At 41.2% G+C, this 18,623-nt stretch overlaps 1 protein-coding gene across 1 annotated transcript in view; it reads left to right on the forward strand.

The window, feature by feature from the left end:
- arhgef39 (Rho guanine nucleotide exchange factor (GEF) 39) overlaps positions 1-17,281 on the forward strand; it is a 43,311-nt gene extending 26,030 nt beyond the window's left edge. Inside the window, exons 7-12 of the mRNA XM_037462507.2 lie at positions 1,884-2,012; positions 8,133-8,350; positions 11,227-11,315; positions 14,368-14,485; positions 15,558-15,655; positions 15,763-17,281. Coding sequence (XP_037318404.2) covers positions 1,884-2,012; positions 8,133-8,350; positions 11,227-11,315; positions 14,368-14,485; positions 15,558-15,655; positions 15,763-15,802 — 692 coding nt within the window. The 3' untranslated portion in view covers positions 15,803-17,281. The remainder of the gene's footprint in view (positions 1-1,883; positions 2,013-8,132; positions 8,351-11,226; positions 11,316-14,367; positions 14,486-15,557; positions 15,656-15,762) is intronic.
- Positions 17,282-18,623: the final 1,342 nt, after the last annotated feature.

The raw sequence follows: 18,623 nt of genomic DNA on the forward strand, positions 1-18,623 counted from the left end.
AAGAGGAGTAATATCAGTTGCAGTGTCACTACTACTGGTAGGAATAGGATTTACAGTACTACTAGTAGAATTAATAGAAATAAGTCATATTAATACTAGTTGAAACACTAGTAGTACTACTAGAAGAACTAGTAATATTAGTAGTGGTTGTAGTAGTATTTAAAAGACAAAACCTCATTCTTCATGGTTAAGGAACAGATAATCATTGAGGCTTTTATTTTGAAATGATAGAATTGACTGAGGGGGAGTGGGCAGACAGAATGTTTGTTATTCAAACTAAGAAGTTATTAATTAATAGGCCTCATCAAACATTACAGTTAGAATTCCGTAAATTCCCTTTAAATAAGATAGTTAAGTGGATGGATAGAAGTGATTTTTTGGGGGGAGTAGAAGATAATTTGGGGGGGGGAGCAGGGTTAGAAAATAAGGGTTATATCTTAGGGGGGGATGAGGCAGCATTGAAAGAGAGGGAGGGGAGCATGGTAAAAAATGGAGGGGTAAGGAATTGGGGGAGGGGAGGACATCTGTTATGGGCAGTGTTACAGAGGGGTTTAAAAAGGGGGTGCTCATGTAAGGGAGGGAGGGGAAGGGAGGGAGACAGACAGACAGACACAGTGAGTGAGTGATCAATAGTGAGGAGGGATCAGGGTGGGGGGGGGGGGGCAAGCAGGGTTTTATGATGTTGGCCTGCGTCATGTGACTCCACTAATCAGCTATTATCGTTCCGCTGTGTGAGACAAACAGACACAGACTGCGTGTGAGTGAGTTTCCACGGTAACTGAGCACCTGGGTTCATTAACGAGCTGATCAAAGGGCAGAGAGAATAGCAGCGATTTACACAGAATCCACACCTCAAACAAGTGTCCTTTAGCGCAAAACTATAACGGTTATCCAAAAAATAAGGTAAAGTCCATGTGATTTCTATGTCTCTGTGGTAATAAATATGAGTCCAACTAGCACAAGCACGGTATCATTTGGATTCAACAATGAAGCCTGAAGAGTGAATATTCTGGTAATAAGGGCAGAAGTGCCATATTTTTTTAACCAGATTCAGACGCTGCTGCTGCACACTGTAGATCAGGGGTGTTGCCGATGATCCGGCCGAACGGTGCAGCCGACCAAGGTGGGAGGGAGGGAGGGGGCTGGAAGACACAGCCAGCCAATTGTCTGTCAGAAGCACTGGCGGGACGTCCACATGGCGGGCCGCACCGGCGGTGGTCCGCACTGGACCAGTTATTAGGTTCTGAAATGTATTTTGTAAGACCAGGTCCTGTCCGGTCCTGTCAGACTGCTCAGAGGGCAGAGAGAGACAAAAAAACTAATGAAACATAGTGATTATGAAAAAAGTAAAATAGATATCAACAAGCTGTTTTTCTCATAAATTAGTTTAGACTTTTGTCAACATTTTAAAGTTTTAATGGTGTCTGTAGCTGAATGATTATTGCAGAAGAAAAATGTGAAAGGTTTTTCATTTGAAAATGAACTGCATTGGAAAACCATGGTAAAACAATTCATGCTGTTAAGTCATAGCAGGAATGTCATGCAGGAGCTGAATATTTTAATATTTGAACGGTTTTAAAAGCTGCAAGTGTGAAGGAGTTGAAATGTGCCACAGAAGAAATTCAAGTGTTTTTTTCAAAGATTTGAAGAACAATTGTCAATTACCTGCTGGAGGCAAGGCCATGAATTTGCCAATGTCAATATTATCAGAAATGGATACTTGATGTCTAATACACTAAAGACTTAGTATAACTCAGAAAATAGTTCATCAACGCATGTTCACATATTCATAGTCAAACAGATTGTGTGTGTGTGTGTGTGTGTGTGTGTGTGTGTGTGTGTGTGTGTGTGTGTGTGTGTGTGTGTGTGTGTGTTTTCTTCAGGGGCGGTGGATGCGGTGAACGAGGTGTTCCAGCGTATCCAGAACAATACCAGATGCCATGAGAACCACCTCCAGCTATGCAGGGTGCAAAAACTGCTGAAAGGGAAAAAGACAAAGGTGTTGGCTGAAGGTTAGAGCCTCTGATCGCATATTCCTTTCTCTCGCTCCATTCCCAAAGAACCTCCATCCCCTATCTACCTCTCTGTGCATTCATTGCGCCACGTCCTTTGGAAAACATGGGGGAGAAGATAAATTGAAGGTAAATGAGGTAGGAGTATTGAGACTTGACTGAATTGCTTGTCAATGTACTTTCTCCAGGAAACTTAAGTATTTTGCACACCGAGCCCCTCCATTAAAAGAGCATTACTGCTAACTTTTTTGTGAGCGAGTGTGCTTCTTCTCTACATCCTGCCCTCCCCTCCATTATTTCCCCTTTCCATTGTGGTTTTCTCTACTTTTAGCTGCCACTCCCCCTCCTGTTGTTTGTCTGGCCTCCTCGTTGCTCTTCTCACCCTGCCAATCTCCCCCAGGACCAATTAGATCACAGCCTCATCTTGTGGACCAGTAGATAAAAGTGTGTGTGTGTGTGTGTGTGTGTGTGTGTGTGTGTGTGTGTGTGTGTGTGTGTGTGTGTGTGTGTGTGTGTGTGTGTGTGTGTGTGTGTGTGTGTGTGTGTGTGTGTGTGTGTGTGTGTGTGTGTGTGTGTGTGTGTGTGTGTGTGTGTGTGTGTGTGTGCGCACAAAGCTGCGGGTGTGTTTATTTGACTTTTTCTGTGTATGTGTATATTTGGGGATGTCTTGGTGCAAGCTGGAAATGAGCACTGAATAGCAGCTCATCTCTCTAATGCTGATGTGGGAAGTTTCAAAGGCCTCCTCTCATTTGAGTTCTCAGCCCCTTGCAACTCAGCCGGCTTCCTCTCCAGCAAATAAAGCTCCGGTCCCACCAGGCAGACTTCAGAGTAGCATCAGCAGCAGCGCCACCCTGCCCCATTCTCCTTCTTTCCCACCAACACCGCCTCTAATGTGGGTTAAAGAAAAGTGCTCTGCTTTGTACAGATGAGAAGCACGGGACCCTCTCAAACATATTAAGTAGCTCTGTAGGAGATGTGGGGGGTGCGATTGTGAGACAGAAAGCCTGAATCAATGGGACATCGATACAGCAGACAGTCGGCCGGTTTCCCTGGGAGACCGCAGATTTGTGTCTGCCTGCCTGTTCCTTCAATTTGAAACAAAGATGTCTCACATTTTCTGTCCTGTTGACAATTGATTATTTCCCATTAATGTGACTTTATGTTCCTGACCATGGCACCTGATGGTGTTTGAGGTCATTCAGATTTAACTTAAATATCCATAGGATATTAATCCATTTTAGTGCTGAAACATTTATTAGATTTATTAGTAAATTGAGGGAAAAATAAAAAATGTACCCTGTTAACATCATAAAAACCACATACAGAGTGGACTGGTTTCCCAGCGTTGTTATGATACTACATTGCATTACTTGAAGACCTATAAAGATTACAGGCTGGCTACTACGTTACCTGACTACTTAAAGTAGGTACTAAAACAATATATGTATTTTTCAAATGTAGCTAGCTATGCGCCAGTTAATCTACAGCCGACAATTGACTGATTGAGATATGATGAAAATATCCATTTGCCGTCTGATGAATCCCGCATTAGCACTACTCCTGAGTTCACTTGGTTTCATCATCAACATTGTAATGCTATAAGGAGGTTTGAAGTGATTATTAAACAGTCAGTTTAAACAACTTTACCTCTATATTCATCCTTCTTGAGTTGATTATTCCATGAAGTCATTGTTGATCCTTGTCGTTGGATCTATTCACCATGGGTTTTGCTTTTTAGATAATTGTATTCTTCTGGTTATGGCTGATAATCAGTCAATATCAGCAAAGAGAGGGAAAAGAAACCAAAGCAAAAAGCTATAAAAGAATGTTCGAGCACGGGCAAAAACAAGTCAACCATTCAACAGAACGACAGAACTGTAATATTTCAATCCTGAATTAGCCCTCTTCCTTCAAGACTGCTGTGTAATATTTATTTAAAAAACTATTTCATGCATTGCTATAGTGGATTTTAAGCCTTGGCCATCATGCACCAGGCAATTGACAGTAGTTGTAAACAGTGATTTTAAAATGAAAACAAATGCACAGCCTGACACACGCAGATCTGCACACAAAGGCTGTTGCTCTAATGGGGAAATGCCACCATCATTTTGGAATAACTACTATTTCCACTGGACTTCATCTCTGACTAAGATTAAACAAAACTCCCAATATTTGTCATAAACAAAGAAAAAACTCTATTGACTCAACCCTCATTCTGCCACAGCAGCGACCCTCTGCCTCTGTTATTCAGACACATCAGGGGGAGCGGGTCCCTTTGTAGATCAATCTTTAGTTCCTGCCCCTCCTTCCTCGCCCCCCTCCCCACCCACATACACACTTGATTCAGCCCAAAAAGACTTTGTAGTAGAGCAAAGGTGCTCTTTGACAAGGGAGGCTGAAAAGCCCGGACACTGAGAGGAGTGCTTGGCACTTCCTCCTCTTTGAACCTGCTGCTCCCTCAAAGCATCGTAGCTGGTCAGATGTGAACAGGGGGTGTGACGAGAACGTGCCCACAAAGAGACTGCTCTTCACAAAAAGCCTATCCAACCTCTGGCTCTGTCAATTGTCCATTAGGGGGGTCTGACGGGGGGGGTATCTGATACAACTTCAAAGATTAGGAAAACTACCGATTTCTTTCCAAAGTAGCGCCGGAATTAGTTCTAGTTGGAAATCATTGTTGTTTTTTTTCCACAAGACCAGAGTACACATTGAGCCTCTTGGTTATTGTTGATGTTATTTAACTCGGAGTACAGGCTTTTAGAGCACACCTTGTGGTCCAACTCTAAAAAACGAGAAAAGCGGAGGGAGATTCCAGCACGTCTGTATAATCAGCACACTGAGACACATCGGTTTCAGCACACTGGACACGGGCATATTCTGATGCTTGAGCGAACATGAAACACATTACCGCCTAGGCATTCATTTTATGTGACAACATATTCTGTTGTTTCCCAATGATTTTATATATTTGTTTGAGTTTGCTTAAAACAACCCAATTCTCTTTCTCTTTTGACAGGCTCCTTATCTAACTTACACTCTTACAGATTGCACTGCTAATGTGTGTTTGCATGCTGGATACCTAACAGCATTTAAACGTAGCTGAAAATGTGACTTGTCACTCAGAACAATGCAGGAACAATGGAGTCCTCTTCTTGGCCCTTTACCCCTTAAAAATATCCTAAAGCATTACATTACATTTATTTAAAATGTCATTCTACTGCAGTTTTGAGGACAGAAAACACATGTACCAGAGAATACTTTTTCTCCAACCAAATTATATTATACCCCCCCCCCCCCCATCAAAGTCAGGTTCATTTCGTTTGATTTTCTATAGAGCCCAGATCACAACAGAAGTAATTTAATTTTACTTTCCCTATCTAACAAGTCTATACCTTTTTAATACGCAAGACCTTAAACAAACTCAAATAGCACCCTCCTCCCAAAGCTGTATACCTTGACGAAACAGTGAGTTCTCTTTAGTGTAATATGTCATTTACAACAACGGATAAAAGCCTCGGGTCTGTCAGTTGATCGGGAAAGAGCTGAGGGTGCAAGGGATCCGTTTGGTGTGGACATTACATTTGTCCTTTATTCCTGTCAGTCCTGAACTGAGTAGTGATTGTAACAATACATTTATAATAACTACTTGGTCTGTGTCTTAAAGGGTTGTATATGGCTCAAGCAGGTTTTATTTATATAATATTAATTAGAATGAAAAACCAATCTCCATGCAACACCTGAGAGAGTCACGATGTGTTTTCTGACGCTTCGATTTGAGACCCATGGCATTTTAAAAGCAATTTGACCCCCACCTGGCCCCGGCCACTTAATCTTCGTGGGCTTGTCTCTACCTGAAAATGTTCACTCTGAGCCCGAGGCAGAGCTCTGGCCACTCAAGCTAGCTGCAATTACAAAAACACCCTCAACCAGGCAGAATTTCTCATCTTATCTATCCAAATGTCAGCCTCTTGCTTATTAGCTATCATCACGCCGCTGCCAATCAAGTGGGGAGAGATGAGAGCTTCCTTCGAAGTCTGCTTACCTCCTAGTGAGTGCAACATCCTCATTTATCTTTTCAATCCAACATGGCTTAGTTATTCTCATTATATGTATTCTATGCAGTTGACACTATGGTTAAAACCATTTTCACACTGACATATTGATGCTAGTTGAACCTTCATCGGGGCTAGCCCATCTGAATGCAAGTTATCTTTATTTACTGTTCAGTTGCATGTGATTTAAAAATGTGCTATTATATTCAAATTCTTTTTAATCCAGCACTGTCAGTTTTGACAGTACCTTAAATCAAAAATAACTCCATTCTAAGATCTCTAATGCTCACAGCCTCTGGCAAGACACTGAGCTAAGCAGCATGCGACATTGAATGTTAACTGCATTATAAGCATGCAAAATTCAGTACCTCCATCATGACCAGACATCAGCCAGAGGTCTAAATCCCCCCGATACGTCTTCTAGCTTAAGTCGATAATTTGTTGCGACTTATAGATTTTTGGCGTTGGCTATAGTTAGCTTAAAATGAGAAGTAGGCCATGACGTTAGCAGTAAGTCCTATATATATATGTATTACTCTTCGCTAATAAAATGGGAAGTTAGTTGGTTGTTATAGTAGCTCCAGAGCTTAAAGCCAATGTCAAGGGTCTTAGTTTTGTACCTTTGGGGAAGTGGATGCCTGCTGCTCTGCGTGGTAATTGCAGGTGAGATTTGAATCTCCCTTCACAGAGATCCAAACTGTGATGCATTGCCTTTCTATTTTGAGAAGAAAGAATGAATGCACTAAATAAAATAAAAAAAACATCCAACTTGAAATGACCAGCTTTAGCAACAAATTCGACAAGTCAGCATCAAAAACTGCGAATCTCAGGCATCCCTCCAAGCCCCATTATTTGAAAAAACTTCTATAATACCACTGTCCCTCTTAGTTTGTGGGGAGGCCCATTGTATGTCCACCTATGCCATCAGTGTGTAAATGTCTGAATGTGTGTGGGTATGTGTGTGGGTAAGGGTTCAGGGAAGATGGTGGTTTTGGTTGACGTTACTGTGAGGAACTTTCAACTGGTTATGAAAATAAATCTCAATTTAATACTGATGCCAGAATTTCCATATTGCTTTTCTTAAAGATCATCATTGGTGCCACTGGTTCATATTCTTGTGAAATCAAATAGCGACATGCAGGTTTACCAGAACCTCTGACTGAAGTTACCTAATCTAATTTTTTACTAAAGCCTTGCTTAGAACCTCTCTTAATGCTTTGTAACCATAGGCATTAGCAAAAGAAAAAAATGAAAAGCTTTTGATTTGTACCAATGTTTTAACTCTGTGACAAAGTGGTTAACAAGACTGAATGAATCTTTGCAGGCTGTTTAGACCACATTCACTTGAAAGTCAACCAAGCTAAATGTAGAGACGGACACTCACAAAGTTATGGTTCCTGTTTACATATGTATCTTAGTACTACACGTTACATTAATGTCTTCACGTATATCTCTATGCTTTACCTTAACAAACATCATTGGCACAATAACAGTAAACATTTGCAAATCTCATGTATAATTTAGCATGTTTCATACAAAAAAACTGGTGTACCAACAAACCAAATCCACTTCCTTGTGCACGGTAACCTGCTTGGCAACAAACTGGATTCTGATTGTCCATGTTAAAAAAATAAATTGTGTTTTAATTACTTGAGAAGAGGCCCAGTCCATTGCCAATACTACTGTCACTAGTAGTAGTGTGATTACCAGAGATGGGTAGTATTTCTATTACCTGTATTTTAAATACCTACTTGAAATCCTTTTGTGTATTTTGTCATTTGTATTCGACAGGGTAAATTTATATTTAATATAATCAAAATAGTTGCTCCACAATTCAAAAAACAGTTCATTAGTTCATTCTTCAGATCTTCAAGTTTAACAGACTTTGTTCATTTTGATGTACATTATTTTTGCCCATCTCTGCATGCAACCCCATCAGCCATGGTCCATTCCTTGGTAACTTTAAATCACCATAAATTGAGTCCGCCACTATTACATGTGAGATCTTTTCCAGTAGTCTTGGATAACGACTGTCTCTGTTTCCATGTGTTCTTCCCTCCTCTCACAGGGAGATGGTACCTCCGCGAGGGCTGGCTCACAGTGGTTCCCCCCAAAGGGGCGGATGCGACGCCTAGGATGTTTTTCCTGTTCTCCGACATGCTGCTACAAGCCAAGTTGCAGCTCACCAACAAAGACAAGTTTGAAGGCCAGCACGCCTACCCCCTGCAGGGCTGTAGCGTGGAGAAGGTGTTTGGCCACACCAGGAGCCAGGGAGGTCTGCTCAGCGTGAGTGTCAGGCCAGTGGTGGTCATGTGACCAAGTGCAGGGGTCGGAGAGTTTTACATGAGGTGGGAACAATCTAAATCAACTGATTGGGTACAGAAAACCGGTGCGATATATCATACATTTTTCCTGTGGAAGTGTTTAAAACATTTGAAAAAAGTTGAACATATGCCAAAGTGTCTGTTGGGCAGCAGGTGGGGAGGCATCTGTTCGTTGATTTGACTACACACACCAGTGAGTCCTTAGCAGACGCATTATTTCTTTTCCCTTTCCAATAAATGTCGGATTTGTTTTACTTGGCGTACTGTTATGTACAACCTCCAAAAGAGGAATGTAGCACATTTAAGAAACTGTAACCACTACATATTTTATGTTTTTTAGCTGTTAATGGTAAAATCTAATTTTATTCTTATTTCATATTTAATGAGTAATTGATAGATCAACTTTTAGTAGTGCGCACAGACACACGTTTGTCAGCGCCGTGGAAAGTATTGTAATTTGGTTAATTTAAGAGGTGTGATGAGACAATTGGATTCTAGACCATTCATTAGTCCAGAGAAATAAACAAAAGATGTGGGACCCGCTGTCCTGAAATGGCCTGCGAGAATTAAAGGTTCTTCAAGGGACTAATGATTGGGCTGATGATTGGGTGATTATTCTGTGTGCGTGCTGCCTGTAACAGAATCTCTTAGTAGCTGGATCAGATTAGACTGCATATCAGTCTCTTCCGGCCCTCCAGTAAATACATCTTCCTCAGGGCCTGTCGCTGAGCTGCCGCGCGTTATCTAATGGCAGAAATGGCATTTCATTAGCCTCTTATCCCGCCGAGGCTCAAATGCATACTCGATAGCGTTACACATAATTTCTCATAAGGACACATTATTGATCCCGGGCCCCTTCCTGAGCTCAAGGAAAAGGGCTGTCAGCACTCCGGGGCCCTCCTCGTCCAGGGCCATGAAGAATTAAAGGCAAATTAAATTTGACAGCTGTAAATGCCATGGCAATCTATATGCAAAGTCTGAAGGGGGGATGATACCTTTTTATTAAAAAGGGGGGACGATACCTTTTTATTGGTCACACATGTTTGTAGACGACTAGCTTTTATTCGACATAACTTACATTTTTTCCTCATTTTATCTTTTGTTTCCTCTCCCTCCATCCGTCGACCTTGCTTATTCTGTCGTCCCTCTCTCTCCCCCTCTCAGTCTACATACTTCCTCCCCCTAATATCTTCCTAGCTGCTTGAATATTTTCTCACATCTTTGACACATTCCCTTTGATGTATAAATAATCAAGCTCTCTGTGCGCCGATGAGGCTCCGTGCTTCTGTCTCTTATTATAAAAAGTCATTTTTACCTAAGAGTGTCAGATTTCCTTTACTGCAATGCAATAGAAGTGGATTCTATTAGTGCTTAAATCAACCGTCGTCACCGCCGTGGCGCGGGCCTAATATTGTACTACACTCAGCACCCGTCGCTGAACTCTGAAATTAGATATTACTTGATGATGGTACGTGTGAAATCTTTAAAGTATAATGAGATGCCCACCTCCTGTGTAAAAACGTCATCATGTTTTATGAGCTATACTCTTCCATTGCAGCGTTAAGTTCTGTCCAAATATGCATGAGAATAATCAATATGTCACCTCTCAACAAGCTTGCTTACAGTGTAGAGGCTGCAGGTAAATGTGAGGGTTCATTTAATATGCTGCAGGCCTCATTTCTATCCCTTGCAATGGCTCCCGCTGTGTAATTATGCTGCTGTAAAAGCCCCCTTTTGTCTGTGCTTGGACAAATCCTTTTGGTATGTTAGACAAGACCATTTTGAAGCTTTTGCAGCCACGCAAATGAGCAAGTTGTTGACTACTGTTCACTCAAAGGAAGAGGACCCTGTCATTCTGTGAAGGTGTCCTGAGAACAGGTCAGTTATTCCTGTTAATGTGACATCTCCCTTTCTTCTTTCAGTGTTTTGAGTGTGTTGGAGGCCTTTGAGGAGCCCCAGGGTGTTCTGCTGCATGATGAGCTTTTTCCTTGCTTTGGGCTGCCCTCTACTGGTTTCACAATGTAGCGGCAGTGCAGAGAAGACTGTGATTGTCATTTAGCTGACTGTGTTACCCTTTTGGGTGAAAGACTAGCATTGCATTTTTAACCGATCCCACACAGTGGGAGAAGTGTGCAGCCATCAGGGCTGCCCTGGGAGCAGTTAGGGGTTGGGGGTCTTGCTCAGGGACACGTTGACATGGAGCAGCCAATGTTCCCAAATACATACTAAGATACATCCAGATGCTGATCAATTCAATCAATCCTTCTCATGCCTCTAGCATAGCCACATCATGTTGCAGCTTCTGAAGAATGTCCTGGAAAACTATACTTTTCCTGGAAAAGTTCTGTAAAGGTCCAATTAGACATTCAGAAATGTTACTGTTTCATTCTCTTATACATTAATATGTATACCATATTGGTCTGTTTGTGTATTTTTTATAAAATGTAATTATGGGTCGGATTGTTCAATAATTTAACATGATGATTTAACTCTAATGAAATATGTGATGAAATCATATTGAGATATTGTGATACAAAATTGTCTAGATAACAATTACATGTTAATGTAATTTTGCTCTAAAGTTAATTAAATGAGAACATACTTTAATTCACACATGCAAATATAAAGGAGGGCTTTATGTATGTTAATGTTTTCTGATGTTTCAGAAAATAGATAATTATACTGCATTCTGTAAGGTGTGTATTGTAACAGAGATATTAAAAGACCTTTACCGGGACAGAAGATTCTGGCCGTATTGTCCAGCCCTAATTTCTGGTTCCTGCAAAAGTCATGAAAATGTGGGTCAACCCATTCACGCTATCTCTCCTCGTTCTCCAGTTAACCTTCCCCAAAGCCAAACTCCTGCTGATGTCCTGCAATCAGGAGGATCTCAACGACTGGTTCCAAAGCCTGAGCTCCGCTATCAGGCACGTACCTGCTACACGCCAAAACACACGCATTTGTACATTCAATTCAATTCATTTTATTTTGTATAGCCCAAAATCTCAAATTACAGATTTGCCTCAGAGGGCTTTACAGTCTGTACACATGCAACATCCTCTGTCCCGAAACCCTCACATCGGCACACGAAAAACTCCCCAAAAAATAAAAAAAACCCTTCAATGGGGAAAAAAGGGAAGAAACCTTAGGGAGAACGTCAGAGGAGGGATCCCTCTCCCGGGATGGACAGACTGCAATGGATGTCATGTGTACAGAATCAACAATGTAAAAGATGTACAATACATTCAAATCCTGTAACAGAAATGGTGTCAAATGAGGCATTGAGGTCAAGAAAAGAGACGAGTCCTTGGTCCGATGCAAGTACAAGATCATTCGTCATTTTCACCAGTTTTGTTTCTGTGCTGTGATGCACTCGAAATCCTGACTGGAAATCCTTGAACAAAGCATTGTTTTGTAGAAAGTCACATAATTGATTTGTGACAGATTTCTCAAGGATCTTAGCGAGGAAGGGAAGATTAGAGATCGGTCTGTAGGTAGCCAACACCTCTGGAGCCAGAGTAGGTTGCTTAAGAAGAGGTTTAATTACAGCTACCTGTGGTACATGTCCTACCAACAAAGACAGATTCAGTAGTATATTTGATAGGTTGGAGGTGAGGCTTAGTGAGTTAGAAGCACGGCTGCGCACCATGGAAGCTCAGTCAAAAGCTACTGTAGTTAACCAGCCATCTCCTCGTAGTTGGTGCGGACCACATAGTAATACACCTCCAACCTATCAAATATACTACACTTCTTACATGTACCATTATCCGTAAAGGGAGGCAGAGAAATAGCTAAACATGTGACACACTGAATAAGAAAGAGAAGTCTGGCCGAGAACAGGCTGCTCTCTGCGGCGTGAGATGAGGCTGCCCGCCCGGTGCTGGAGACTTCAGACGGTCCCGTTAACTACACCTCACGTCTCCGACATCCTCCATGAAAATTGTTACGAAGGCTGAATGTTGACAAACCGACCGCAGAAATGTTGCTTAAACGTTCTTTGAAATAGTGTACTTGTATTACTATGCTATTATATTGTCATTATGTTATCAGTGGCATAAAATGGTCTGAAAATTGCAACAATATTGCATATCGCAATAAATGTTGGTGCAATAATCGCACAACAAAAATGTCATATCGTAACAGCCCTGCCTAACCCCAACCTGAATCACTCCCCAGGTCTGTAAATCATAGAATTAAATACACTCACTCACTCACTCACTCACTCAAGTCCTTGCTAGTATGTAAGTTTAGAGCCATTAGTAATATACTTAGTTTAGTTTTAGTCTAGATTTATTGTATCTTTTATACAAAGCACAATAAGTGTAATTTACTCAGATTTAATAGAAATTACCGTTTTGACATAATTAAATAATTAAAAAATAATTAAATACATGGAGGCTGCATTTAATATTTGTATTTATCTTATTAACATCAGTAAGTGCCTGTACGTGCCATTCTTATGAAGAATAGATTGTGGTGTGAGTGTGTGGAAGGGTTTAATCCCCCTAAATCTCAGCGGGTAAAGACTGTCTCAGTCAAACCTTTGTACGTCAGACAGAGCGTTGTCATTGATCAGCCGGACCTTAGTAAGCCCGCCTAGCCCATGCACCCCCAAAGGAGGGTCCGACCTCGGCTAATTGGTCCAACTTTATCAGAGAGAAGACGGGGTGCTGTCAGAAAGCGTGTGTGAGTGCGTGTGTGTGAGATAATGTATAATTTTGGGTTTGAATAGATTAGTCAGAGTCAGCCTTGGATACAGAACCAAATATACAGAGTACATGCATATGAAGCCACATGCATGTAATTGCCAACAGAAAGGGGAGGTAATCCTAAAACTGCTCGACTGCTCTCAGGTAGGGCTGCTTTATGTGGACCATGTTAAATGATTGATTTACACGGCCTGGGCTGACATCTCTGAACATATAGAATGATGAAAAATACATATTTTTCATGCCACACTAGTAGCCTTTGTGTCCAGTAAAAGTAGACAAAGTTTTTTCTCCTTTTAGAGAATAATTATCTGATACAGACACGCACACACACACTCCTAGCCAAAGGACCTACTTAGTGTGCAGCCCGATGTGTGGTGACTGTGAGTTAACACAGAGTGTGCCAGCAGAGACGTAGTGAGGACTAAAGACTGTATTATTAGTATACAAGAACGTTTCGTTTATTTACAATCCTCATAGTAATGCCCGTTCCACTTAAATTTATTTGCGCCCTGAATTAAGGTACGGATGGCTGCAGGAAAAATATGCATCTGCTCTTTTCTTTGGTATCTTTATGTACATTAATAAATACTGAGATGATAAATATGTGTCATACTGCTGGAACGGCCACAGACTATCACCACCAACTGTGATGAAACCAATCTTCCTCTTTCAAGCAATGTGTTTCCTTTACATGGAGAAACAATAGGTTCTAGTCAACTGTTTATGTAACCATGCATGCATCATGTCGTGAATTTAAATATTTGTAAATTAGAAAAATATGGAGCTAAATGTAGCTGAAAGTTGTTGTGATTTGCCGATGACTTGTTTTAGCAAAGAGTCGAGGAGGTCTGTAGGGGGAAACACTCCTCACTGCATTATGTTTTGCTCCTTAAAGGACCAGTGTGTAGGATCTTTGAGGATCTATAAGTACAAATGGACGATAATATTATAAGTTCACTTGTGTATAATCCCCTAAAACCAGCTTTGAATGAGACTTTCATGTTTGCATAAAAAGTCCACCATGTTACACCCTGTGTACGGAAGCCCACAGCGGACAAAGCAAACATTCAGACTTTGGGCTTTCGAAGTTGAATAAAGATTACCACGGTGAGGAACCGTGTGTTCTATTAGTAGAACACTGACCTATTTATTTGGTCAACTCACAAGTGTTTTCTCTGAGATTCCTGCTGTAAAAGACATGTTGTTTGACCTGTGTGTCTGTCTCTGTGAATACTCTGAATGTTGACTGAGTCGATCTCTTCTACAGGAAGCTGCAGGGAAGGCAGACGCTGGTCAATCAGAGGGACGGTGAGTTGTGGCGGAAACCCCTCCACTCAGCTGTCGTGTGCCACAACACACCGAGTAGCAGCAGGAAGAGAAACATGGTGGGTCACACACACACAGACACGCACGCACGCACACACGCAGACACCTTAAATATGCAGACACTTATGTGCCCAAACGGTGCCCATATTGGCAACGAACGTGTCAAGAGTGTCACGGTTTGGGTCCTCTTCCTGTCTTATTTTGTAGTTTCATGTCTCTTGTGTCCCTGGGTTAGCTTCACTTCCTGCCTTGTCCTGTGATTGTCTGATTGCTTCCACCTGTGTCCAATCACCTGCACCTCCCTCGTGTATTTAAGCCCTGTGTGCCTGTTGTCCCTTGTTGCGTCATTGTCTACGTTACATGCTGTGGTTTGTGTACGTCTGCCTTGTTTTGGAATTAAAGAGCACTTTCTGGAAAGTCCTGCATTTGAGTCCTCCCTCAACCTGCACCAGCAGCACCCTGTGACACAGAGACGATCAGACCGAGCCAGAACCTACATTTCGGCTCTCATGAAGAATTCTTTAATTTATTTGGAAGCATTAGAGTTCTGGTTACAATAAGCATCAAACCACTTAAAAATACTCCAAATACCGCTTTAACTAAAATGCTATAATGGAAAACAACACATGAAATAGCACAAGCAGAACACACGCGGCGATATACGGATCACTTCGCTCAGACTAAGCCTGCTGCGAAATAACCACCAAACCATCCCCGCGGAAAAAGTAGGCAAACGGGGCAGTAGTCGGGCAAGTGATTCAGCCGACCGGGACGGGGGTAGTCACTCTGGTGCTCTCTGCGCCACACGGGCATAGGTGCATGTGAATGAAAAAATGACAACAAATAAATTAAAAAAATTTCAAGAACTTTTTTTCAGGGGGGGCTGTTATAATGGTAGCGGAACGCTGAGGTAAATAGCTCTGCATTAAGTTAAAATAATGTTTGTACGGCTGCAACAAATTTACTACCAATTGATCTTTGGACTATTTTAGAGACTAGTCGTTTAAAGCTAAATGTTGTGCACCAGATGACTACAAAAAGCAGGAGGCTCACACTTTCAGTGGCCTTCTAACTCGATAGTGACTAGTTATGTGCTAGTTGAGTGAAAACTTCCTGTACTTCTCTCTTAAGGGGAGCTCTGAGACCAGTGAGCATGTCCAGGAGCCTCCAGTTGAGCTTGAGGGCAGCGCCGCAAAAAGGATGAAGCCGACTAACACTCCAAAGCACAGGTGGGATCATTTCCATTCTTTCTTCCATTCTAGCTTGAAGTCCTCTTCCGTTATAAGACACTTTACAGTAACACTGTTTGTTCCCTTGTGTGTGTGTGTGTTTTCAGCAGTGTAGAGGCCTCCTCGTCCAGCTGTGTGATCCTCTAAATGACTTCAGTCTGAGGTGATGGACAATCCATCTGACCTATTCGCTCAGTTTGGCCAAACATGACACACATGCCTGCGCTCATAATAATTGCGGTTTCAGTCCGAGGGTTTGAATTATCACTAACTGCTCATCCTGCACATGAATCTCTCTCAATCTGTCGCTTCAAAGACCGAATATGTGATACATTTTGAACTGTGAGCAGTGTGTTGCTGCTTGTCTACACTTACAATGTTGTAACACCAACAACTAGTCCAGCAGCATGCCGATTCTGTCCAATCATCTCTTCCCTCTGATAGAAGGGGTGAGAGATGTGTGTGCTGCGAGGTTTCCTTCACCATCTTTAAAAGCAATACTGGCAGTCATGTTCGGGTTATATGCTATTTACCAACATTTTAAAAACTATTTGTTTTAACATTTTTATGCATTTAGTTAAACTTGAGTTCATCAATAGAAATATGTATTTGAAACTTATATGCCATATCTATTTTCATAGACTGTTGATTCACATCAATTACTCGTCAACTGTGGGCCAAAAAGTGACACAAATAAACATTTGAAATGGGAATGTATTCTTCCAACATGCCATGGCTGGTTGGAGGTCAGTCATTTAAGGCTAAGGTAGGTCACTTTGAAAAACCAGCAAAAGTTTGTTAAATTGAAAAAGTAGCCCCACTGAGAAACTCAAGTGTTTCCCCGTGAAAGTATCTAGCAGCAGTAGCTCCAAATGATGCTAATCCGGCAACACTCCCAGCAACGTTCCTTCAGGCCTTCCACTGAAGCCCGAGAATATTATTTATTGATTTTTGTTGTGAGGCAATGAGAATTTCAACAGATAGAACAAGAGAATGCTTACCTCAGCTTGCTTTAAGCATATATAGTAATTATCACACTGCCTATTAAAGTGAGCGAATCACAGATTGCAGTGGACAGCTAGATATCTGCACAGTGCACACTCCATATTACCCCATATTTCCTGTTGTTGCGGGGGCCCACTCACATGAATGTTTTATGTCTCCGCCCAGTCCTTGGCTTTACCGCCTCACATCTACCTGATCATATCTTAAGATGTACTATTCTTGTAATCTTTAATGTAATTGTTTTGTTTGCCAGAAAGCTTTTACTTTCACAGAGTTATTGTTATAATCATAATTGTTGGAATAAGTGCATTTAATCAGCTGCACTCTATTCTATAAATTATTTCTGTGAAGTTTCTGCATGCAGGCAAGAAACCCTGTTTAACTCATGCAAAGTTCTGTTTTGATTACATTATTTATCCTTTGTTTTATATTTTATTACCAAATCAACAAATATAGACAAATATATTCTATTGTGTGTTTAATGAACACTTGTAATGAATTTTCAAGCTTTGTATATTTTACAAATCACTTTTAATTTGTGACACATTTTCGCTATTCTAAAGCTTCAACATGCTGTACAAATTTAGAGGGATATGATTTATATGTACAAAATAAAAATCTAAAACAAGTAATTGTGTGCTTGTCAGCTTGACACGTTTTGCCACTAATAAAAACAACTTGGTCCAAAGACCTTCATCCAAAATGTATAATTTAGTATGATGTGTCTACATGAACTACAGAATTACAGAAACTGAGTTCCACTTTCTGTAATTCAGTGGTTCCCAAACATTTACTGTCAGGGCCCCCTTTGAGAATATAGGGACATTGTAAGACCCCCCAACCAGAAAAATAAATAGTAAATATTACAAAATATAGTTTAAATATTTTAAACTCTAAAAAATGTTTTATTTACAAGTACATACACAAGTAAAGCCAACGAGATCTGAATGGACACAAAAGACATGATAGTAGAAAGATCCCATCCACCTGATTAAACGGGGTCACATGTATCTGGAGGTTTTTGATTCATGACTGTTTTTTGGTCTTCTGTCAACTCATGGTTTTTCAAGCTGCAATATTTCTTTATTGACACAAGGCAAGGAGGAGGAGAGAACATGTTGCCTTCTGACCACCACCTCTCCCACATTACACTTTTACTGGACAGCGGGGACATTGATTGTTCAATGGTAGGGGAAACACTTAATACATCTGTTTCATCAGCCTAACAAAGTGTCCTTGAATATTGGAAAATATAAATGTTTCTACTTATCTTAAGGGAATACATTCACACGATAAAAGCTCACCTGAAAGAGAATGTGATACATTTAGCCCTATTTTGATAATAGGGTAAGATGGGGGTGCCTTTTAGCCTTGTGGCTGAAATCAGTATGGCACTCATGACACTGGCTTTCACATGCCAACATTTTGGCTGTTTTCATTGAAAAGGTGCAGTTTTCTTCCTTTCCTCAGGGGCGACCGTGGCACATGGAGCACAGTGGGTGCGCCAGGAACTGCAGATTTAAAGTGTATGTACTGTATGTATGTATATGTACACTCACCTAAAGGATTATTAGGAACACCATACTAATACTGTGTTTGAGCCCCTTTCGCCTTCAGAACTGCCTTAATTCTACGTGGCATTGATTCAACAAGGTGCTGAAAGCATTCTTTAGAAATGTTGGCCCATATTGATGGATAGCATCTTGCAGGTGATGGAGATTAGTGGGATGCACATCCAGGGCATGAAGCTCCCGTTCCACCACATCCCAAAGATGCTCTATTGGGTTGAGATCTGGGGACTGTGGGGGCCATTTCAGTACAGTGAACTCATTGTCATGTTCAAGAAACCAATTTGAAATGATTGGAGCTTTGTGACATGGTGCATTATCCTGCTGGAAGTAGCTTCAGAGGATGGGTACATGGTGGCCATAGAGGGATGGACATGGTCAGAAACAATGCTCAG

The sequence above is a fragment of the Pungitius pungitius genome, chromosome 2 (genome assembly GCF_949316345.1).
Source record: "Pungitius pungitius chromosome 2, fPunPun2.1, whole genome shotgun sequence".
NCBI lineage: Eukaryota > Metazoa > Chordata > Actinopteri > Perciformes > Gasterosteidae > Pungitius > Pungitius pungitius.